At 36.9% G+C, this 25,780-nt stretch overlaps 1 protein-coding gene across 8 annotated transcripts in view; it reads right to left on the bottom strand.

Moving 5' to 3' along the window:
- The window catches only part of Cfap70 (cilia and flagella associated protein 70), a 102,336-nt gene that overhangs the window by 5,233 nt on the left and 71,323 nt on the right, over positions 1 to 25,780 (bottom strand). For 5 of the 8 annotated variants that reach the window (XM_078040438.1, XM_078040446.1, XM_078040467.1 and 2 more), the window contains 6 exons: positions 14,962 to 15,120; positions 14,158 to 14,282; positions 12,422 to 12,574; positions 11,523 to 11,684; positions 11,094 to 11,183; positions 1,018 to 1,119 (listed from right to left, as the gene is read on the bottom strand). In XM_078040438.1, coding sequence (XP_077896564.1) covers positions 1,018 to 1,119; positions 11,094 to 11,183; positions 11,523 to 11,684; positions 12,422 to 12,574; positions 14,158 to 14,282; positions 14,962 to 15,120 — 791 coding nt within the window. The remainder of the gene's footprint in view (positions 1 to 1,017; positions 1,120 to 11,093; positions 11,184 to 11,522; positions 11,685 to 12,421; positions 12,575 to 14,157; positions 14,283 to 14,961; positions 15,121 to 25,780) is intronic. The other 3 variants (XM_078040450.1, XM_078040456.1, XM_078040460.1) reach the window with 2 other exon arrangements.

Below are 25,780 nucleotides of genomic sequence, written 5' to 3'. Positions count from 1 at the left end.
AATAAAAATAAATAAAGAAAAGTTTTTTCATGCCTATTTTATAGTCCTCATTCTCACCCCACCCTTGCCTCCAGACAACCATTAATCTATTTTTACTGTTTATATAGTTGTTCTAATTTCAAATAAATGGAATCATAACAGATGTAGTCTTTTTACCTTTTTTCATTTACATTAATGTTTTTGAGGCTCATCCACATTGCTAATATGTATCAAAATTTCATTATAATTATGGAGTAGTACTATATTGTGTAAATATTCTCATTTTGTTTACTCATTCACTGATGGAGTAAACAAATGTTTCCCATTTTGAGCCACTAGGAAATACTGTGATAAAAATTTACATACAAATTACATTTTTATTTTGTTCAATTCTCTTATAATATTCCCTCTTTCGTGTCATTGGTCATTGAAAAACTGAGGGTGGGACTGGAATTGTAGCTCAGTGGCAGAGCACTTGCCTAGTACATGTGAGGCACTGGGTTCGATCCAAATAAAAATAAATAAATAAAGGTTAAAAAAAAAACTGAGGGTGGCTCTCATTATTCCCAATTTGATCTTAGACTAATGTGCAAGTTATTTAAGTCTCACTATAGGAGAGTTATTTTTTTAATAGGTAAAGTACCTATCAAGAACTCCCGTAATACCTTCTTCAACCTTGTCCTTGAATCAAGGACAAGCATCCTCAGCCACAGGTTGAGAGGAAGAAATGATTCAGAAAGACTCAGAGAGCATCTTCTTCACGGATCCTTAATCTTTTTTGTGTTCTAACAGAACAATGGTCACATTTTTAGAACTCCCTTAACTAGAAAATCACATTTGAATATATGAGTTTTATATACATTGCAAGTAGAGGATTCTCAGGATGGCCTTTCCGCTGTCATCGGTAATATTGACCAAATCTAGATCTCATTTAACTACAACTATTATGCATTAATAGCCATCTTCTATCTCTCACTTACTTTGCCCCTAACCTCTGCTCCCTAAAAGGCATTGCATAAGAATCATAAGAATACTCACTTTCAGGCAGACCAGAGCCAGGTATGCCCATACTTCAGCATTGTAGTTGTTTAACACATTAGCTTCAGAGAGAGCATCTTCAGCCTCCATGAGCTCTTCCAGCTTGACAGCAAAGAGAGACACATGAATTGTAAGGTAAAGTAGTCTCCACTTAAACAGCTGGAGTGAGCTTAGATAAAACCACTATGTCCAAGTAATGTATGTCCATGATCACTACCAGTGGTTATCAATGTTTTATATTTTTAGCATCCAAATTATTCAAACAAAATATTAGGTGGTGGTACAATATATGAACCAAATTAAAAGAGAAACTGCTCTGACTAAAAAGTGAGATAGGAGATTCTGGAGCCCTGCCTGAGACTCTCAACTTCCTCTTCCTCCTTCCCTCTATAGCAGTCCCACAGGTCTTCTGTGAACCATGAAGCTTTTAAGTTCTTGGATTGGAAAGTCATGAATACTCACTATCATGTGTGCGTCATTCAGTGTTTTTCCCATCTACAGTGGACTGTCAGATACCTTTTTAGGTTTTTTTCTTTGAAGTTTGTTTTTCTTTCTTGAGGCTAGAGTCTATTAAAATACTACTGTTGAGAAGGCTTCCTTTCTCCTAAAATGTTATTTAAAGCCTGATCCTGAGTAATCAATGTAGTATTCAGGATCTCTAGGATACCCCCACTGAGATAAAATAAAATCATAAAAAATCACATAAAATCATGGCTGCTTCCTTAAACTATGAGTTTTCTTTGTAATACTTTCAAAAGGTCTAAGGAAAGAATAAGCCTGTCTTCACCTCCCCCAATACAGTAACTCAATATACTTTTGTTTTAAAAGAAGAATGAGGGCTGGGATTGTGGCTCAGCGGTGGAGTGCTCACCTAGCACGTGTGAGGCACCACATACAAATAAATAAAATAAAGGTATTATCTAACTACAACTAAAAATATATATATATTTAAAAAAATGAGTTTCTCTGCCCAAGACAAAATGGATGGGCCTTTCAGTCATGCCCATACTTTTGCCCGCACTTTAAATGTCTCTGAGACACTGATTTCATTCATTATTTACTCAGTTTACATGTGCTTACATACTCTGTACCAAGCTGTATGCTAGATGCCTACATAAAAAATAAACATAAATTTTGCCCTCAAAGACCTTACTGACAGATATGTCAAAAAAAAGCATAATGAAAAAATCAAACATATTTCAATTACAGAGTAAATATTTCTGTAATAAAAACATACATATAATCCAGTGAAAAGACACAGGAAAACAGGATTAATTGTACTCTGATTAAAGGATAGCCTCAGAGAAGAAACACTACTAAAATGAATCTTGAAGGATAAGCAGGATTTATTAGTTGTTCAAGGTGAAGAAAGGTATTCCAGATAAAAAGAATAAGGCATGGAGTCATGAGAGAGTACAGCATGCTCAAGAAACTAAGTATGCTGTGTAGTTGGGAAAAATAGAGATGAAGTTGGTAGAAGGAATGAGGGAAGGAAATGGGAAGGAAGGAAGGAAGAGGGGGAAGTAAAGGAAGCAACAAGATGAGAGATGGGAAGCAAACAGAACATATATATTGTTCAAAGAAATTTTAATGTTATTCTGAAACAAGAAGTAGCCATTAAAGTAGGAAAAGTAACATGGCATTTGCATATTTTAAAGTTCATTTTGATAACAATGAGTTTAAGAAGGACCGGAGACCACATTAGCAGGTAAAGAGGGGATGAGATATAAATTACAGTAATAAAAATAGAAACATCAAGAGTCAATAGACTCAACATTTAGGAGACAAAATCAATAGGATATTTAATGCCTAATTAAAATTAGCGGGGGGCTGGGGATGTGGCTCAAGCGGTAACACGCTCGCCTGGCATGCATGTGGCCCAGGTTCGATCCTCAGCACCACATACAAAGATGTTGTGTACGCCAAGAACTGAAAAATAAATATTAAAAAATTCTTTCTCTCTCTCTCTCTTTAAAAAAATTAAATTAATTAATTAATAAATAAAAATACAATAAAATTAGTGGGAATATAATATGATACATCTTTGGTTTCTGAATTGGTTGATTTGGTTCATGATCATTCCATTCACTAAGATAGAGAACACATGAGAAGATCAAGGCTTAAGGGAATGTGAGAATGCTCCTGGGTCACAAATGGTTAACCCATCTCTTAAGACTCTAAATAATTTATTTTGTATATGTTCAGTTTGAGGTGAACCATTAAATGGAGCTGTTTGATACAAGGACCAGACAGAACTTGAAAAGTGTTAAAAACTAAAGGTTAAGAATTCATGAGGGCACAAGTGGTAGTTAAGACAATGGGGGTAGGGGCTGAGATTGTGGTTCAGTGGCAGAGCGCTTGCCTGACATGTGTGAGGCACTGGGTTTGATTCTCAGCAACACAAATAAATAAATGAATAAAATAAAAGTCTATCAACAACTAAAAAAATATTAAAAAAAAAAAAGACTATGAGGATAGACGATACTTCTTAGGGAAAACATGTGACATAGAGAAGGACTCACCATAGAGCCCAGAAACTACGGTGGGGAAAACATGAGGATCCAGAAAAAAGAGCCAAGAAAGAAATATCAGAGATGAAGGTACAGATTTGGCAGGACGTGAATGCATTGTTGTAAAAGCTATGGGAAGAGACCACTTCAGGAAGGACATAGGTCAACAGAGTTAAGTGCCACAGAGACTTTCACCTAGGTGACAACTTCATCTAAGTGTTGCACTTGGTAATTAGGGTGTCACAGGGGACTTTTTTGTTAGAGAATTTCATCCAAGTGGAAAGAGGTATATGCTTGATGACAATGAAGTGAGCATTAAGTGGGACAGAGAAATGAACAATTTCTTCAGAAATATATATAATATTATTTCAGACTTATTAGTAATAAAACTGCAAATAAGATACCTCTCAGATTGAGGTAGTAGTTAAATGGACTCTCACACTTCTACCAGAGAGTATAAATTGGTATAAAGCCTTTCTAGAAGGCGAGACTTTAAAAATATACAGTCTTTTAGAAATATATCCTGAGGAAATAATCACAGTTAATTTAAGTACAAAAATGTTTATTTCAGCTTCATGTATAAAAGTATAACTGTATAAAATAACATGACTAATAATAACTGGTCAAATAAATTATAGAATATCCAGATATAGGAATAGTATGACTAAAATATTGATGGAGGGATTAATTGTACATCTTAGAGATAGTTTTTTTGTTTCTGTTTCTTTTTCAGGAGTATTGGGGATTGAACCAGGGTATTCTACCACTGAACTGTGTATCCTAGCCCCTATTTGCTTTTTTTAGTTTTAAAATTTTGAGACGGGGTTTCACAAGTTGCCTAGACTGGCTTTGAACTTGCAATCCCCCTGCCTCAGCCTGCGGAGTAGCTGAGATTTACAGGCATGCACTACTGCGCCTGGCTGTTTCTATCTTAATAAAAATACTTTTTATAATACTCAAACAAAATCAAGACTATACTGAATAGTTTGTGTAGTTGATCTCTTTTATTTTTTAGAATGCTCCCAGTTTTCTAACAGACACAGATGGTTTATATCCTTTCTGGGAAGGCAGAGCAGGAGGTACATGGCTTATGTATATGAAAATAAGTTCTGGTTCCCAGTAAGGCATAAGCTGTATCCCAATATAATTATAACATCATCTTTTTCAGTCTCACAAGTGTCTTGGCTTTTATTTTATTTATTTTTTTAATTGGTTGTTCAAAACATTACAAAGCTCTTGATATATTTCATACATTAGATTCAAGTGGGTTATGAACTCCCAATTTTTACCCCAAATACAGATTGCAGAATCACATCAGTTACACATCCACAATTTTACATAATGCCCTATTAGTAACTGTTGTATTCTGCTACCTTTCCTATCCTCTACTATCCCCCCTCCCCTCCCCTCCCATCTTCTCTCTCTACCCCATCTACTGTAATTCATTTCTCTCCTTGTTTATTTTCCCATTCCCCTCACAACCTCTTATATGTAATTTTGTACAGCAATGAGGGTCTCCCTTCATTTCCATGCAATTTCCCTTTTCTCTCCCTTTCCCTCCCATCTCATGTCTCTGTTTAATGTTAATCTTTTCTTCCTGCTCTTCCTCCCTGCTCTGTTCTTAGTTGCTCTCATTATATCAAAGTAGACATTTGGTATTTGTTTTTTAGGGATTGGCTAGCTTCACTAAGCATAATCTGCTATAGTGCCATCCATTTCCCTGCAAATTCCATGATTTTGTCATTTTTATGCTGCGTAATACTCCATGGTATATAAATGCCACGTTTTTTTTATCCATTCATCTATTGAAGGGCATCTGGGTTGTTTCCACAGTCTAGCTATTGTGAATTGTGCTACTATGAACATCGATGTGGCAGTATCCCTGTAGTACGCTCTTTTAAGGTCTTCAGGGAATAGTCCAAGAAGGGGAATAGCTGGGTCAAATGGTGGTTCCATTCCCAGCTTTCCAAGAAATCTCCATACTGCTTTCCAAACTGGCCACACCAATTTGCAGTCCCACCAGCAATGTACAAGAGTACCCTTTTCCCCACATCCTCGCCAGCACTTGTGTTGTTTGACTTCAGAATGGCTGCCAATCTTACTGGAGTGAGATGGTATCTTAGGGTGGTTTTGATTTGCATTTCTCTGACTGCTAGAGATGGTGAGCATTTTTTCATGTACTTGTTGATTGATTGTATGTCCTCCTCTGAGAAGTGTCTGTTCAGGTCCTTGGCCCATTTGTTTATTGGGTTATTTGTTATCTTATTGTCTAATTTTTTGAGTTCTTTGTATACTCTGGATATTAGGGCTCTATCTGAAGTGTGAGGAGTTCCATTTGTTGATTCTTGTTATTAACTCTTGAGCTATGGGTGTCCTATTAAGGAATTTGGAGCTCGACCCCACAATATGTGGATCGGAGCCAACTTTTTCTTCTATCAGACGCAGAGTCTCTGATTTGATATCAAGCTCCTTGATCCATTTTGAGTTAACTTTTTTGCATGGCGAGAGGAGGGGATTCAGTTTCATTTTGTAACATATGGATTTCCAGTTTTCCCAACACCATTTGTTGAAGATGCTATCCTTCCTCCATTGCATGTTTTTAGCCCCTTTATCAAATATAAGATAGTTGTAACTTTGTGGATTGGTTACTGCGTCCTCTATTCTGTACCATTGGTCCACCCGCCTGTTTTGGTACCAGTACCATGCTGTTTTTGTTACTATTGCTCTGTAATATAGTTTGAAATCTGGTATCGCTATACCTCCTGATTCACACTTCCTGCTTAGAATTGCTTTTGCTATTCTGGGTCTTTTATTTTTCCATATGAATTTCATGATTGCTTTATCTATTTCTATAAGAAATGCCGTTGGGATTTTGATTGGCATTGCATTAAACCTATAGAGAACTTTTGGCAATATCGCCATTCTGATGATGTTAGTTCTGCCTATCCATGAACAGGGTATATTTTTCCATCTTCTAAGATCTTCTTCTACTTCTCTCTTTAGGGTTCTGTAGTTTTCATTGTATAAATCTTTCACCTCTTTTGTTAGGTTGATTCCCAAGAATTTTATTTTTTTTTGAGGATATTGTGAATGGAGTGTTTTTCCTCATTTCCGTTTGAGAAGTTTTGTCGCTGATATACAGAAATGCCTTTGATTTATGCGTGTTGATTTTATATCCTGCCACTTTGCTGAATTCATTTATTGGTTCTAGTAGTTTTTTTGTAGACCCTTTTGGGTCTTCTAGGTATAGATTCATGTCATCCGCAAATAGTGATAATTTGAGTTCTTCTTTTCCTATTTTTTATGCCTTTAATTTCTTTCGTCTGTCTAATTGCTCTGGCCAGTGTTTCGAGAACTATATTGAATAGAAGTGGTGATAGAGGACATCCCTGTCTTGTTCCAGATTTTAGAGGGTATGCCTTCAATTTTTCTCCATTCAGAATGATGCTAGCCTGAGGCTTAGCATAGAATGATGCTAGCCTGAGGCTTAGCATAGATAGCTTTTACAATGTTGAGGTAAGTTCCTATTATTCCTAGTTTTTCTAATGTCTTGAACATAAAGGGATGCTGTACTTTGTCAAATGCTTTTTCTGCGTCTATCAAGATGATCATATGGTTCTTATCTTTGAGTCTATTGATGTGGTGAATAACATTTATTGATTTCTGTATGTTGAACCATCCTTGCATCCCAGGGATGAATCCCACTTGATCATGGTGCACAATTTTTTTGATGTGCCTTTGTATCCAATTCGCCAGAATTTTATTGAGGATTTTTGCATCTAGGTTCATCAGAGATATTGGTCTGTAGTTTTCATTCTTTGAGGTGTCTTTGTCTGGTTTCAGAATCAGGGTGATATTGGCCTCATAGAATGACTTTGGAAGAGTTCCCTCTTTTTCTATTTCCTGAAATAACTTGAAAAGTATTGGTATTAATTCTTCTTTAAAGGTTTTATAAAACTTCGCTGTATACCCTATCCGGTCCTGGGCATTTCTTGGTTGGTAGTCTTTTGATTGCTTCTTCTATTTCATCCATTGATATTGGTCTGTTCAAATTGTGTGTATCCTCCTGATTCAGTCTGGGCAAATCATATGACTTAAGAAATTTATCAATGTCTTCACTATCTTCTATTTTATTGGAATATAGGTTTTCAAAATAATTTCTAATTGTCTTCTGTATTTCTGTAGCATCTGTTGTGATATTGCCTTTTTCAGCCCATATGTTAGTAATTTGAGTTCTCCTTCTCTTCGTTAGCATGGCTGAGGGTTTGTCAATCTTATTTATTTTTTCGAAGAACCAACTTTTAGTTTTGTTAATTTTTTCAATAGTTTCTTTTGGTTCAATTTCGTTGATTTCCGCTCTGATTTTAATTATTTCTTGCCTTCTGCTACATTTGCTGTTGTTTTGCTCTTCCTTTTCCAGGGCTTTGAGATGAAGTGTGAGCTCATTTATTTGTTGGTTTTTCCTTTTTTTGAGGAATGACCTCCAGGCGATGAATTTCCCTCTTAAAACTGCTTTCACTGTGTCCCATAGATTCTGATATGTTGTGTCTGTATTTTCATTTATCTCTAAGAATTTTTTGATTTCCTCCTTTATGTCTTCTGTAACCCACTGATCATTCAGTAACATATTGTTCATTTTCCATGTGATGTAGGATTTTTCCTTTCTTCTTTTATCATTGATTTCCAGTTTCATTCCATTATGATCAGATAAAATGCATGGTATTATCTCCACCCCTTTATATTTATTGAGGGTTGCCCTATGGCATAATATATGGTATATTTTTGAGAAGGATCCATGTGCTGCTGAGAAAAAAGTATATCCACTTGATGATGGTTGATATATTCTATATATGTCAGTTAAGTCTAGGTTATTGATTGTGATATTGAGTTCTATAGTTTCTTTATTCAACTTTTGTTTGGAAGATCTGTCCAATGGTGAGAGAGGTGTGTTGAAGTCACCCATAATTATTGTGTTGTGGTGTATTTGATTCTTGAACTTGAGGAGAGTTTGTTTTATGAACATCGCAGCACCATTATTTGGTGCATAAATATTGATAATTGTTATGTCTTGTTGGTGAATGGTTCCTTTTAACAGTATATAATGTCCTTCCTTATCCCTTTTGATTAACTTAGTCTTGAAGTCGATTTTATTCGATATGAGGATGGCCATTCCTGCTTGCTTACAAGGACTGTGTGCGTGGTATATTTTTTCCCAACCTTTCACCTTCAGCCTGTGTATGTCTTTTCCAATCAGATGTGTCTCCTGGAGGCAGCATATTGTTGGATTTGTTTTTTTAATCCATGTTACCAGCCTATGTCGCTTTATTGGAGAGTTTAAGCCATTAATGTTTAGAGTTACTATTAATATATGGTTTGTACTTCCAGCCATGTTTGATTATTTATCCTTTTTTTAAAAAAAAATTTAGTTTGTTTCTCCATGATTATCTTTCCCCTCGCCTTCTGTCTTTACCGAGGCACTTCCCACTGATGGTTTTGGTTAATGTTTTTCATTTCTTCCTCGTGTAGTGTTTTGCTCAAAATGCTTTGCAATGCTGGTTTTCTGGCTGCAAATTGTTTTAATTTTGCTGGATACAGAATTCTTGGTTGGCATCCATTGTCTTTCAGTGTTTGAAATACATTGTTCCATGATCTTCTTGCTTTCAGCGTCTGTGATGAAAAATCTGTTGTTAACCTTATTGGTTTACCCCTAAATGTAATCTGCCTCTTTTCTCTTGTAGCTTTTAATATTTTCTCTTTGTTCTGTATATTGGATATCTTCATAACAATGTGTCTTGGCGTTGGTCTACTGTGATTTTGTGTGCTCGGTGTCCTGTATGCATCTTCAATTTGTATATCTGTTTCCTTTTTTATTTCTGGAAAGTTTTCTGTAATTATTTCATTCAGCAAGTTACTCATTCCCTTGGTTTGAATCTCTGTACCTTCTTCTATCCCGATGACTCGTAAGTTTGGTTTTTTTATGTTATCCCATAACTCTTGGATGTTTTACTTGTGATTTTTTACCAGCCTTTCTGAGTTGGCTAAACTCTTTTCATGATGATATATTTTGTTTTCATTATCTGACGTTCTGGCTTCTACTTGCTCCACTCTGTTAGTGATACTCTCATTTGAGTTTTTAATTTGGTTTATAGTTTCTTTCATTTCTAGAATTATTGTTTGATTTTTTTATAATCTCTATCTCCTGATAAAGATGCTTAACTTCTTTTATCTGTTTATGTAATTCATTTTCAATGTATTCAGCAGTGCCTGCCAATAATCTCAGCTATAAAGAAACTGAGGCAATAGCATTATTATTATTATTATTATTATTATTATTTTAGAATTTTAATATTTATTTTTTTTTAGTTTTCGGCGGACACAACATCTTTGTTTGTATGTGGTGCTGAGGATCGAACCCGGGCCGCACGCATGCCAGGCGAGTGCGCTACCACTTGAGCCACATCCCCAGCCCCTCAATAGCATTATTTGAGCCCAGAAGTCTGGGGCTAGATTCTTCTTATTAAAAAAAAAAAAAAAAAAAAAAAAGTCTTTCAACTATATATGTAAAAAAGAGTCAAGGAAAATGCATACAAATGGTAACAGTGGTTTTTCTCTGTTGGGATTTTTGGGATTATGCAAACTTTTTTCTTCATATTTTGTATCTTCTAAATTTTCCATAATGAACATAATACCAATAAGGAAGAGGAAACAGGGAATAGAGATAATTCTTTTGTTAAGGTAACAATCAAGTGGTGGTAGTATAATAAAAAAGGAAACATATGGGGAAGATAAAAGTTAAGAAAAAAATTAGAGAGTAGAAAACAGTAGAGAAATGGGATTAAAAATACATGTGAAGAAATTAAACAAGAATTATAAGATATATGCCTCTTTTAAAGACTGGATGACAGGATGGAAGGGTGAGCATCGAATTTTTAGGAGAGGTAGAGCAGAATCTTTTACTGGGAATTGTAATAGCTCCTACAGTAAACAGGTCACAATGCTTAATAAGTATCAATTTTTTTATTTTTATTTTTTTGGTACCAACGATTGAACTCAGGGACATTTGACCATGAGCCACATCCCCAGCCCTATTTTTGTATTTTATTTAGAGACAGGGTCCCATTCAGTCTCACTGAGGCTTAGTGCCTCACCATTGCTGAGGCTGGCTTTGAACTCAGCATCCTCCTGTCTTAGCCTCTGAAGCTGCTGGGATTATAAGTGTGTACCACCATGCCTAGCTATCAATTGATTTTTTAATTGAGTAGATTCTTCATTTCCCACATCATCTTTTTCTCACAGATAATATCACTAAAGAGTACCTAAACCAAATAATGTGAAAAATTTTATATAGCTTCCTGATTCAGATTTTTGTAGATTTTTTAAGGATATTTTCTTTTTCTAGATTACATTGATCTTCAGTTCATGAACAGCTTTTTAAAGGGGCTTCTCATTACAGCAGACTGCCATGATTGCTACCCTGCCATCATCACAAACCCCAGTGTGACAGAAAACCAAGGAATCAAGGTCATTGGTGTGCATGGGCTTGGTCTCAAGACCTCATTCTCTTACCCGATAACAGGCGATTCCCACTCCTAGCCAGGTTAGACATGAAGGTGACCTCTTACAGGCTTGCAGGTAGGTTTTCTTTGCCTTTTCGTACTATAGAAAGAAAGTACTACTAAGCTACAGTTCTGGAAGCTTCACACTCTATACTTCTAGGATGATCATGGTGAGACAGGGACCACCTCATGGAAAAATAGGATACTCTTAAGATTAAGGAGTAAAATTTCTTGGGGGTGGGGACGAGAAGGCAAACTAGCTTTTGGTTTTATGGCAGTAACAGATGTACCAAAATTTAGGAGTTAAAAATTGGGCAGTCTTTACCTTTGGATATAAAAGCCTCATTATCATAATACTGGTTATAAGATATAAATATTTGAACTATATCAGGTCCCAGACCATGGCTTAAGTTACATGATTACTATCCTTCCGCTATACCTCTTTCTCTTCCAGATAGATGAGCCCCAGTCGCAGGAATATGAAGTGCATCTCAGAAGCATCCAATACAAAACTAATGGTTCGCTCATAGCATGCCTTGGCCTCAGCATGATCTCCTCTCAGAAAATAGAGATGACCTTTCATGCCCCAGACATTAGGGTTCTGAGAAAGTAAACAACAAGTAGTAAAATGGGATGAGGTGATATTTAAAAGTACATTAGTGACCTATGTTTAACATTCTGTGAGCATTTCACACCACTGGAAGGTATTTTTCTAGGTCTGTTGTCTCATTTCTTTCTTGTATTCTTCAAAACCATTTTGTCTTTGGGGTAAATATTAAGAAAAACATTCAAGCATAACCAAGCAGAAAGCAGGTCTAAAAAACTTGAAATAGGTAAACACTATCTGTGAAAGAGCTCTTTCTCCTTTTCTCTTCCCTCAGCAAAACTCATGATTACTTAAGAAAACAAATGGACTAGTATATATAGATGAGTTTACTGACAGCCAATGGACCCACCCCTGGTCACCAAAAATCTACCTCTAACATGTAACCACTATTTTTTTAATATTTATTTTTTAGTTGTAGTTGGACACAATACCTTTATTTTATTTATTTATTTTCATGTGGTGCTGAGGATCAAACCCAGGGCCTCACATGTGCTAGGCAAGCACTTACCACTGAGCAACAACCCCAGCCCATAACCACTATTTTTTGAGACTAGGTCTCACTGTGTTATCCAAAATGGCCCGGAACTCCTGGTCTTAATTCATCTTCCTGCCTCAGGTTTCCAAGTGCTGGGACCACAGGTGTACTTGGCAATGCCCAGCAGGCATCCTTAACTTTAATAAGGCCTGCTCACTCCTTCCCCCACACCAGAGCTTCTTGCAAAAGTCATTACCAGGTAGTCCAGCCGGACTGCATGTTGAAGGCATTCCTCTGCCTTGGTAAAGTCCTTCTTCAGAAGGTGTGTCTGGGCCAGCACCAAGTAATACTCACAGCTGGGGCCTCCTTGAGGGCATAACAGCTCATGTGCGAGCACTCTGTGCACATACTACAATGAAATCAGACCATAAGGAACATGTACATGGCTGCACTGCATTAGTCCCATAGCTTTCACATTTGAAGGATTCTGTCTCTGATAATAACCAATAATGAACATCTTATAGAATGAAATGATTATCCTCAACTTCAAAGGGTTGCAGGTAGGTTTTCTTTGCCTTTTCATACTATATAAAGAAAGTACCAGTAAGCCACATTTCTAGAAGCTTCACACACTGTACTTCTAGGATAATCATGGTGAGACATGGAGTGAATTACAAACATTCAGTATATTTCATGTTCCATTATCCACTACTCACTTGGTCACCAAATGGAGATATTTCCAAGAGAATAACCTGCAATATCACACAATTCTGATCTTGCTAGTCATGATACGAGGTGAGTTTTAGAATGTGTTTATTATGCAGCAGACAAAGGCATTGCCTCAACCATCCCATTTACACATGAAGTAACAGACAGCTGTCACCATAAGGAAACGCATGGTGAGGCAAATCTTGCCTCTCTATGATTCTAGACTCTAGGACCTGAAAACAAATATCTGTTTCTGCCACATCTTGTATTTGGAGCTATTTGTTTTTCACACTTCAAAAGGGCTGCAAATTTGACAAGTCAGATGTTGAGCACAGGGAAACCCTTCTTATATTCTCAGTCTATTCCCATTCAGCCTACAATATAAAACCTCCACTGATACTTTTACCTTCTTAGGAAAATACTGGGTGAGGATAGTGGGTGTAGTTGTTCTCTCTACTTGCCTTTTGGCTCTCTGACCTAAGGGGAATAATGACTTATTTAATTGGGAAAAAAGAGAGCCTGTTTCTAATTGTGAAGAGTTAATGTGCTAAGATTAGGGCCAAATCCCTTGATTCCCGGATCTTGCTATCTTTTGTACTGGGATATCTTTTGCTCATGGATATGCTTCTTGTTTGACATGTGGTAGGGTAGATCTCATAGAATGTGCTTCTTTTCTGGGAGGAGGCTGCAGTTCTTCAGCTGCTACACCTATGACTGCAAGGGTAAGTTAAATGTGGGAACACTTACAGTGTTAATCCCAGCTTTATTGATAAAAATAATTTAATATTTTAACCCCTTCCCCATATGGCACTATGCATCCGTTTTCAATTGATCAGATCTAAAAAGGAAAAAAAGGTATGAGAAGGTTCCTATGAAGCCTCAGCCCTCATACATTAATTCCCCAAAGAAAGTTATATCAGGCTGCAAATACTTAAAGAGTCTGACTTTGCTCTGCTGGTATTCTACAGTAGGGAGGAGACTTGCAGTGAGGTCTGCTAGTGCCATCCGCAGAGAGTGGTTCATGTTTGCATGTTTTTCCTATTGGGCTTAAGGTGTGCTCTTGAAAGTATATTTGAAGGGCTGGGTATATAGCTCGATGGTAGAATGTGCCTAGCATGCACCAGGACTAGTATGCACCCAGGGGTTCTATCTCCAGCGCCTCTCAAAAAAAGTTTTTTTGATTTCTGCTTCATACATATTTAAGCTTACAAAGAAAACACTATGAATATAAAAAGTAATTCATTAAAGTCTTTCCATCCAATGTCCTTTTCCAAACAGTCTGACCTGCACAGCATTGACTTTCATCAAGAAGCGTATGGTCTCCATGAAGATTGTAGCAGGAGTTTGGGAAACACCAGAATAAGGAGCAGGTTGCAGAATAGCTGATGAATCTTGAAATTTTGGTGTTTCTGAAAATATTATATTAAAAGGATAGAAGATCAGGGCTGGGACTGTGGCTCAGTGGTAGCTCACTTGCCTGGCATGTGTGAAGCACTGGGTTCGATTCTCAGTACCATGTATAAATAAATTTAAAAAATAAATAAAGATCTATCAATAACTAAGAAAAAATATTAAAAAAGGATAGATGATTAGATATAAAGGGAAAATATCAGAAGTTCCAGACCCACTAGCATAGTAGGGAAAATATTCTTATGTAATAATACATGAAAAAGATCATCATCTAGAAAGCAGTAGACTGTCTCCAGCAATGGCCCATAAAGAGGAGAACTCAAAGGTCCTAAACGTTAATCACTGTTAGTTCCAAGGACAAGTCACAATTAAATGAAAGGGTTTTAAAGTATTTGGATCTCCTTGAATGTGAAACACAATTTGTAGATATTCTGAAAATGAAGACTCATAAGTCAGTCAAGGTCTTTTGTGAACTACTTGGGTGAGCTTAAAATCCTTGCTTACTAAAGAAGTTACACCTCCGTTTTTGAACTTCAGAGCTTAGAATAATCTGAAAGAATGTAAGCAATATTAATTTCAAACAAGTCAGCATTGTTGCTTATATAATCCTGAGAGTTTTCATCCTTGCCTAGTTTGTTTATGCCCCCATTTCAATTGGAAGTCTTAATTCCTAGTTACCTTTTTTTTCTGGTATCTCCTTGAAAAACAGGTTGGATTGTTTGGGGTCAATACTTGAATCCTGAAATTGTGTAGACAATATGAGTTCTCCTGACTCAGATGGCAGTTTGGAAGATTCTTCAAGAAATTCATCTAGAATGGATAATGCAGCTCCTGCTCCTAAATAGATTACATTTTGATTTAAAAATCACTTCCTATCTTGGGTATTAAAAAGTTATTACAGGGGCTGGGATTGTGGCTCAGCAGTAGAGCGCTAGCCTAGCACGGGCGGGACCTGGGTTCGATCCTTAGCACCACATAAAAATAAAGGCATTGTGTTGTGTCCATCTATACCTGAGAAATAAATATTTTAAAAAATTATTACAGGGCTGGGGTTGTAACTCAGTGGCAGAGCGCTTGCCTAGAATGCTTGAGGAACTGGGATCAATCTTCAGCACCATGTAAAAATAAACAAAGGCATTCTGTCCATCTACAACTACAAAAAAATTTGTTTAAAGTTATTATAGAAGATAAAATTTGTAAAACATGAGAATCATATTCCCTAAACTGCATGGACAGACTTTGATAGACTTGCTTACATTTTTAATAACTTAAGGAGATAATCTAAATTGATAGCACAACTTTTATCACTATATCACACCCCACCCCTATACAACCTTGCTGTAAAATCCAAATCACAATATCAAATGGATTGTGATTATAAAAGTTACTTACTAAATCCAGGATCTCAAGAATCTAGATGAGAAGAAAAATATATTTTTTGATAACATTAAAGCCCTTAGAGAACAGGAACTCTATTCTTTTTTTTTTTTTAACCTTTATTTTTATGTGGTGCTGAGGATCAAACCCAGTGCCTCACACATGCTAGGCAAGTGCACTACCACTTGAGCCACAACCCCAGCCCCAAGAAACTCTAGTCTTTTTATTTCACTATTCAAAAAATAATAAAAATCACAGAGCAGCTATATTTGAACATGTCTATACCAGATATTAGGAGTATGCCCTCAAAAGGGGCCAACCTAGATAATCCAAAATAATCTCCCTGTTTCAAAATCTAACTTCATTACACCAGAAGTCTCTTTTGCCATATAATGTAGCAATCACAGATCCCAGGAACTAGAAAAGGGACATCTTCGAGGAGCCATTTTTCAGTTTACCATAGTAATTCCTTATATGATAGGATTTAAGTATGCCATTTCATTGTTTTCAATTTGTCTTGTCTGCTTTTTATTCTGTTATTTCCTTTTTCCCCTGCCTTCCTGTGTGTTATGTGAACATTCTTTAGCATTCATTTTGACTTATTTGTAGTATATTATAGTATAACTAATTGACTGGGGTTGCTCTAAGACAGAAATATGCAAGCAATGGCCTATTGGCCACATCTGGCTTGCCCTTTTATTTCGGTGTGGGGGTACCAGGTGAAGGATATGGAAAATGGCAACCCCCAAGACAGGAGGAGGGAAGGAGAAAGAAAGCAAAACATTGATTCTTCCCCCAGTAAATCCTTTCCCAGTGACAAGACAATCCCTGGGAAAGAGGCAAATATCAATCCTAACATGGCAGTCCCTGGGAAGGGACAAATATTGATCCTTTCCCAGTAAATTCTTTCCAGTGACTATAGACCTCAGAGGAGACAGCCAAACATTAATCCTTTCCCAGTGACTCCTGGAGAAAAGAGATAAACATTCTACCCTACATCCTTGTCCAGTAAAAATAAGTTTCAAATTCTCACAACCTGTTGCCTGAGTGCCCAAACTGACACATTCTCTCAATATTATTAAGTCACCTCTCAGTGTAACCTATAAAAACTCAAGCCCTCTTGTAACCAGTGGCCATTTCTACCAAAAGTGAGCCCCTCCGATGCCTGACTCTGCTGCTGAATAAAAGGCAGAGCTGATCCATGAAGTCTGCTCCCATCCCGGTTATTTGTGCTTTCATTATGGTGCTGAAGCTGTTTTGGTTATTTTTGCTTATACTGGGGATTAAACCCAGGAGCACTCAACCACTAAGCCACATTCCAAGCCCTTTTTATCTTTTTTAATTTATTTTTTTGTAACCAGGGATTAAACCCAGGGGCACTGAGCTAAATCCCCAGCCCTTTTTAAATTTTTATTTAGAGACAGGGTCTTGTTAAGTGGTTTAGAGCCTTGATAAACTGCTGAGTCTGGCTTTGAATTTGCAATCTTCCTGCCGCAGCCTCCCCAGCTGCTGGGATTACAGGCATATACCACCATACCTGGCTCTCTTTATTTTTTATTTTGAGACAGGATAAGTTAACTAGGGCTACACTAAGTTAGTGAGGCTGGCTTTGAACTTGGGATCCTCACTCTGCCTCTCAAGTTGCTGGGATTTAGGCAATGAGCCACTGTGCCAGGCTGGCTTACCACTTGTATGTGTAAATAAAGTTGTTTTGGAGCACAGTCAAATATTTTTAAATGCAGTGCCTATATATTTTCTACAGTTGCTTTCACACTACAGTAGAAGAGCTGATTACCTATGATAGAAACCAGATGACCACTTTCAAATAATTGGTTTTTTTAAATGTTTTATATGTGTATTTTGCAGGGTGCTGGAGATTGAATCCAAGGCTTTGGACATGCCAAGCAAACGTTCTACATTGAGTTAGATCCCCATCCCTAAATATTTCATATCTTATATTGGTATTCCTAAAAGGACTTACCACACCACCTCATGCTGCTGCCATTACTATATAAGTTAGTCATCAGTCCTATGAATGATAGAATGGAAACTGAATTGTTGGATGTGGGTAAGTTGGGAACATAAGAAGTTGAGGCAAATCAAATGAAACACAAGTACATTATTCTGCTAGTGATAAATGGAAGTAGAGAAATACAATAATAGTTAAATGACTTAGTTTAAATTAAAATGGGAAAGAAATTAAGTTACTTGGATCACCAACTGAACAATGTGTTGGAGATGGGCTTTGAATCCAGTTTAAGAAGTTGGAGGGCTGGGGTTGTGGCTCAGTGAGAGATCGCTCACCTAGCATGCGTGAAGCACTGGGTTAAATCCTCACCACTATATAAAAATAAAAGTATTGTGTCCACCTGCAACTAAAAATATAAATATATTAAAAAAAGTTGGAGACTTCCAATTAGGGTAGAAAGGCCATGTGTTTGTATTTACTTAGTCTTCCTTCCAAAATCACATTAAAATGAGGATAATATTTAAATGTATAAACCTACAGAGATTAAAAAAATAGAAGAGGAAAAAAATAAATATAAAAAGTATCAACAAATTTTTGAAGATGGAAAAAAAATAGGTAGGAAGGACTTCTGAGTCTGGTACTAATAGATTAGGCAATTCAGACCAATCTTCCCACTGAGGGTAACCAGAAAAAGTTAACAAAGTATATATTTTTAGTCTCAACTTTACTTTTTAAAATCTGCTTAAATGCATCAGAGAATTAACCAGATAGAATTTCCAAGCCAATATGTACAAGGAAATAGGCCCAAGAACTATATTCTCTTCTAGGATATATAATGAGTCTCTAGGGGAAACTGAGAATCTAATAGTCTCTACTTTTGACTGATTTTCAAAGCTAAGTATGGCAGACACTGGTAGTCAGTGACTTTCAAAAAAAAATGATGAAACTGAAGTAGGCCTTCACAGGAATTATAGTTTAGCTTCAGATCATCCCAATCCCTCAAATTTGATTTGTTAATGGTGTGTCCTGAAGGAAAAAAAAAAAAAAAGAGCAAGACATACAATGATACTTGAAAATATGAACAAAAATGACAGGAAATACAAATAATTTCACTGGAGCTCAGGATATGAACTTAACTATAGTCAGTTCAATAAGCTAAAAGTTGGGCTGGGGATGTAGCTCAGTTAATAGAGTGCTTGCCTCGCATGCACAAGGCCCTGGGTTCAATTCCTAGCACCACAAAAAAAAAAAAAAGAAAAAAAAGAATTTAACCAGATGCTGGGCATGGTAGTGCATACCTATAATCCTAGCCACCCTTCAGCAATTTAGCAAGGCCCTAAGCAAACTAAGTTGGAATCATTAAAAAAAATGCTAGGAATGTAGCTCAGTAGAAAGTGCCCAGATTTAAAAAAACAAAACAAAACACCCTCAATACCAAAAACAGAATCAGAAGAGTCAGTTATAATAATGATGAACTAGAAATTTCAGAGCTAAAAAATAAGTAAAATTAAGAATCCATTGGGTTAGACATGGTGGCACATGTCTGTATCCCTAGCTTCTTGGGAGGCAGAATCAGAAGGATCCTAAGTTGAAAGCCAGCCTCCATGATGAGGATGTAGCTCAGTAGTAGGGTGCCCCTGAGTTCCCCAGGACTGAAAAAAAAAAACCAAACCACTGGACGGTTTTAAAGATTAAGCAAACTGCAGAGAAAATTAAGGTAGAAGGAAACGTCTAGAATGAAGCATAGAAAGACAAAATTGATGGGAAAAAAATAAAGATACAGTAAGAGATGCAGAGGACACATGAATAGCTTAACACAAAAAGCAATTGCAGTCCCTAACAGAGAGGAGAAAGAGGATAAGGCAAAAGTAATATTAAAAAAGATAACAGAATTTCCCAAAACTTGTAAATGACATACACAAATTCAAGTATACAAACCTCAACTAAGGTAAATTAAAAAAAACCAAACTTAGTCATTTCATTATGAAACTGCAGAAACCCAAAGACAAAGGAAAGGAGAAAGACTCAAAATAGCCAGAGGAAAGACAAATTATCTTCATAGGAACAAGAGTAAGACTTATAGCTAATGTTTTTCAGTAGAAACAACAGAAGCCCCCCCCAAAATATAATCATCTTCAAAGTGCTGAAAGACAATAACTAGCAATTAGAAATCTATACCAAGCAAAAATGTCCTTCAAATATGAAAAGAAGGACATTCTCAGATACACTAAAACCCAGAAAAATCATGACTAAACAAAATGAAATTAAAGTGTCAGAGGCAAAGCGATCCAGGGTGAGATTGGAAATTCAGAAGAAAATTTTTTAAAAAATTGGAATGGTGAATATGTAGAGCCATCTAATGAATATTAATAGTTCAAAACAGTAATAGCAATAATCATAAGAGCATCTTGTAGGATTAAAAGATAGAAAGCATCTATATAGGAGGTGACGTAGCTCAGTGGCAGAGTACTTGCTTAGCATGTACAAGGCCCTGGGTTCAATCCTCAGCACTGTGGGGTAAAAAATTATATGAGAATAATTTATAAGCTAATAAAAGGAGGAAATGGAATAACAAAATTCAATCAATCCTAAAGAAGGCGAGACAGGAGAAAAAAAGGAATACACACACTCTCACATTTGTACACACCATGCCGAATACAAAGCACACAGTAACACTGTGTTCCTGAACACAAGGATATCAACAATGTAATACTACAATTTAAAAAACAAATATGATTGAATAAACAAAAGCAAAACCCAAGCATATGGTATTTCTAAGAGCTATCTAAAACACAATCACAAGAAAGGTTGAAAGTAAAAATATGGAAAAGATATATCATACAAATACTAACAACAAATATAAGTAATGTAGTGCTGGGGTTGTGGCTCAGAGGTAAAGCACTTGCCTAGTATGGGTGAGGCCCTGAGTTTGACCCTCAGCACCACATAAAAATAAATAAAAATTAAATTTTAAAAAAATTTTAAAAAATATATATGTAAGTAGTAAATATATATGTAATATAATATGATTATATTATCACCGAATTAAAGTGAAAACTATTACTAGGTATAGCAAGTGACCATTCAATGAAAGAAGGGTTGATTAAACAGAAGACAAAAATTCTCAAAGTCTGTGCACCTAATAACCAAACCTCAAAATGTATATATACACACACACACACACATATATATTTTTTTAATATTTATTTTTTAGGTGTAGATGGACACAACACAATGCCTTTATTTTTATGTGGTGCTGAGGATGGAACCCAGGTCCCGATGGTGCTAGGCGAGCGCTCTAACACTGAGCCACAATCTCAGCCCCCCCCCACCAATAAATTTAAAACAAAAATTTGGCAAAACTACAAGAATAAATAGACACATTCTCAATCAGAATAAGAAATTTTAAAATACTATTCTTGGCAACTGAGAGGACCAACCTATAAATTAAATAGTATATGGAAGATTTGAAAAAAGAACTTGGGGAGTAAAGGCAAGGAAAGAATCCCACCCCTCCTTCCCCCACCCTGCCCCCCACCCTCTCTTGCCTCCAATTAGGAAGTAAACCCTCAAAATTAAGACATCCCACCTACATAACATCTCTTAAATAGGGGAAGCCTTTTTCTACATGCACATGATTACTATTGCTACATGAGACCTGGGATGGAGGACTTGCATCTGCCCCTCTCACCTAGCTTGAAGATCTCTAACTCCTAAACTTTTATACTATGTTTGTTATAATTGAAGCTGTGCCTATAATCTGATCCCTGACCTCCTCAAAGAGACCCCTGCAGGTGAATCCTATGTTTGTACTTTTCTGTATGGGCCTCTAGAAAGCTTCTGGAGACAGTAGCTCCCTATCAATAGAGAAGCTCAAAAAGTTTCTTTCAAAACAATACCACCAAAGAGGTCAGGCCCTCCCGATTTGGCCAATTCTGTGCAGTGAGGTCAACCAGCCACATAATCTGAATTCCTGGCTCTTCCCACCACTTCTGGATTGGATGAAATCCTATACCTCAGGGCATGGCATATGACTCCCAAAGCGTCTGCCAAAGGGCCAGATGATGCAACTTGAAATATGAGTGAAATTAACTCCCCATATGAGTTGGGAGGGAGGAGGAAAAAAGAACACATGCCCCTTTTTTCCTGCTCACACCGTTCAGAAGCATGGAGAGTACATATAGCTTAAATGCTCAGAGATGTCTCACAAGACCAATCCAGGTATACTTACAAAGCAACCAGTTGTCCTTTGCAGCTTGTCATAATGAAATGTCTGCTACAAAGCAAGCATTACCTTACACTAGTTCACATCCCTCTCTGCCTGTCTTGTCTTTTCTTCACTTTGCCTGTTTGTGGAATTAAACCTTCCAATTAAGGCACTGGTTTAAGTTCCCAACAAAAACAATTCATTTTACAATAAAAAATTATGATCACTTTAAGGTGGCATGAACATAAAGCAAAATTTAAAAAGGGCAACATTTTAAACCCAAAGAAATAAAGAAAAATCACTTAAAATTTAAGGGCAAAAAAATCAGTGATTTAGAGAATAAATATAAAAAAGATTAACAAAACTGAGGTCTGGGGATATAGCTCAGTGGTGGAGCCCCACTGGGTTCATTCCTAGTACAGCTAAAAAAAAGACAACAATAAAATACATAAGATGAATATGAAAATTAAATGGTTATCAAACACCCCCTTTTCCTTTCTACTCAGGCTTTGTTTTATAGTTGCGTTCTGCTAAATCTTCAAGTAAAAATCAATTCGTATCATATATAAGTTGATACATAATAGACCAGAAAGGTTGCCTAACAACATTTTTCTAAGTTTTATTTATTTTTTATATACAATAATTGTGTATACTTATGGGGGAAAAGGTTGTTTTAATATATGTATACTTTGTGAAATGATCAATCAAGCTAATTACATATCCATCTCCTCAAATTTTTATCATTTCTTTGTGATAAGAACACATAAAATCCTCTCATAGCTATTTTAAAATATACATCATTATTAATTATAGTCACTATACTATACAATAAAACACCAGAACTTGTTCCTCCTATCTATTTAGTTACTTTTATATTTTATTTATTTATTTTTATGTGGTGCTGAGGATCAAACCCTGTGCCTCACATATGCTAGGCAAGCTCTCTACCACTGAGCCACAACCCCACCCTGTTCCTCCTATTTAAATGAAAATTTATATTTGTAACAACATCTTTTCCTTGCTCACCTCTATAACAACCTTGATTATAAAACTAGATTGACGGGCTGGGGATGTGGCTTAAGTGGTACGCTCGCCTGGCATGCGTGCAGCCCGGGTTCGATCCTCAGCACCACATACAAACAAAGATGTTGTGTCCGCCGAGAACTAAAAAAATAAAATATTAAAAAAATTCTCTCTCTCTCTCTCTCTCTCTCTCTCTCTCTCTCTCTCTCTCTCTCTCTTTTTTTAAAAAAAAAGATGGTTGGATGTCAAGGACAAAGCCCTGTCTTTCCCCTCCAATCCCAAAAACCCCAAGTGCCAGTATGATTCCACTTAATGTGAACATGGAAAAATAAACTTTAAAAAAAATATTAAAAAAATTAAACTAGATTGACAAAGGTAAAATATAGGCCATTTCATTTATAAACAAAAATGCAAAGTTCCAAACGTCAGATGCTGTGGCACATGCCTGTAATCCCAGTGGCTCAGGAGGCTGAGGCAGGAGGATCAAAATTTCAAAGCCAGCCTCAGCAACTTAGTAAGATGCTAAGCAACTCAGCAAGACCCTGTCTCTAAATAAAATATAAAAAAGGGCTGGGGATGTGGCTCAGTGGTTAAGCCCCTCTGGGTTCAATTCCCAGTAACAAAAAACAAAAAGCCAGCCTCAACAACTTAGCAAGGTCCTAAGCAACTCAGTGAGACCCTGTCTCTGAATAAAATTCAAAAAAGGGCTGAGAATGTTGCTCAGTAGTTAAATGTTCCTGGGTTCAATCCCTAGTACCAAAAAAAAAAAAAAAAAAAGAAGAAAGAAAGAAAAAAAATCTATCAATGTAGTTCACCATATAAGAGAAAATAATTTTATTTTTTCAACTGATAAAAAGAATTTAAGAGGCTGGGCTTGTGGCACAGTGGTATAGCACCTGCCTGGCATGTATGAGGCACTGGGTTCGATCCTCAAGCACCACATAAAGAAAATAAATAAATAAAGGTATTGTGTCCATCTATAACTACAAAAAAAAAAAACCCCAAAAACAAAAAAAAATTTGATAAAGCCTACCACCTATTTATGAAAAAAAATTCTTTGGAAATTAAAAATATAAGAGGTCATTTTTAATTCTGTAAAATTATTAGTAAAAGTTTATAATATATTTTATATATAATAGAGAAAATTTATTTTTATTGGCACATTATAATTATAAATAGTAGAATTTATTATACCATATTTATACATGCACATAACATAAACTGATCCAGTATATTCCATTTCCTTCCCCTCCTCCTTCCCCAATCAGCTTGATCTACTCTATTGATATTCCTTCTATTGCTTTGTTAATATTTTAATTAGTATATTACATTTATATATAAAAGTGGGATTGACTGTACAATTGTACATGGACATAGCATAGAAGTTTTGGATTTTTGTTTGGTACTGGGGATTGAACCCAGAAATATTTAACCACTGAGCCATATCCCCAGCCCTTTTTTATATTTTATTTAGAGACAGAGTCTGCTGAGTGCCTTACTAATCTGCTAAGGCTGGCTTTGAGCTCTTGATTCTCCTGCCTCAGCCTCCTGAACCACTGGGACTACAGGCATGCACCACTGGACCTGGCTGCATAGAAACTTTGAGAGACAGAGAGAGAATTTTAATATTTACTTTTTAGTTATCGGCGGACACAACATCTTTGTTTGTATGTGGTGCTGAGGATCAAACCCGGGCGGCACACATGCCAGGTGAGTGTGCTACCGCTTGAGCCACATCCCCAGCCCTGCATAGAAACTTTTGAGAGAGAGTCTTACTCTGCTGCCCAGGCTGGCCTGGAACTCACAATCCTCATCCCTAGGCCTCCTAAGTAGCAGGGACTACAGGTGTGCTCCATTAGGCCCAACAAAAAAAAAACCTTTAAATTTATTCCCTTTTAGACAGGGAAGAAGACACAGTTGATACCACAACTACCAAATAACATATTATTAGAGGAAATAAGAGATTTTAGTTGGCTGGGGTTATAGCTCAATGGTAGAGCACTTGCCTAGCACTGTGAAGCTCTGGGTTCATTTCTTAGAACCACATAAAAATAAATAAGATAAATATATTATGTACATCTACTACTAAAAGTTAAAAAAATAGTGGTATGAGGATTGGGAGAAAAAAGATAAAACTATTTTTATTGTCAGATGATATGATAATCATATTCTAAAAAGCAACGGAACCAATAATCCAAATAGAATCAATAGAAAATTCCAACATGGTGGCGGGCGTGGAGAGATCAAGTCTCTGACCTCTTCAGCTGTGCAGGCATAGGGAGTCGTAAACAGCCTAATTCTGTTTGCTCAGGATCACTAGGCAATGCTGAGCTGACATGGATCTGGGACGAGCAGTCTGGGCCTCTCAGAACACACACTGAACCTGGATCGGCTAAATTCAAGCTCCCATTCGCCTGCTTCCCGCAGACAAACAGCTGTGACTCAGCACTAATCCATCCGGCTGAAACAACTGGTCAGCCCTTCTGATCCTACGGAGGTAAATGCCAACAGAGTCTTCATAGGTAGTGGCCACAGGTTTGAAACGGGGATTGGGAGAGACAGTAAGGACCCACCCGTTGCATTGGTCACCCGGCAAAGGGAAACGAACTGTCGCCATTTGCAAGAGATACCACCATGGCAGACAACTGACGTCATCAGACTGCGGCGGAGGAGATAACTTCATTGAAACCTGAGGCTACAGGTGTGTAATTCGCTAGCCTTCCCTCTCCACACATCGGGGAAACCTTAAGGGCCAATCCCAGCTCTCCTGTAAGGGCCTCTCCCAGCTCTCCCGTGAGCACGGTAGCCAGACCGAGGGAATTAGAGGTGGCGCGGGACCTGCGGCGCGGGACTACCGCTCCCACAAGTGCTGACAGCTGAGGTCTCTTGCACCAGCTACCGGGGGTGTGGCTACCGGAGGG

Source organism: Ictidomys tridecemlineatus, chromosome 1 (genome assembly GCF_052094955.1).
Source record: "Ictidomys tridecemlineatus isolate mIctTri1 chromosome 1, mIctTri1.hap1, whole genome shotgun sequence".
Classification (NCBI taxonomy): Eukaryota; Metazoa; Chordata; class Mammalia; order Rodentia; family Sciuridae; genus Ictidomys; species Ictidomys tridecemlineatus.
This window is presented reverse-complemented; position numbering and strand designations above follow the sequence as displayed.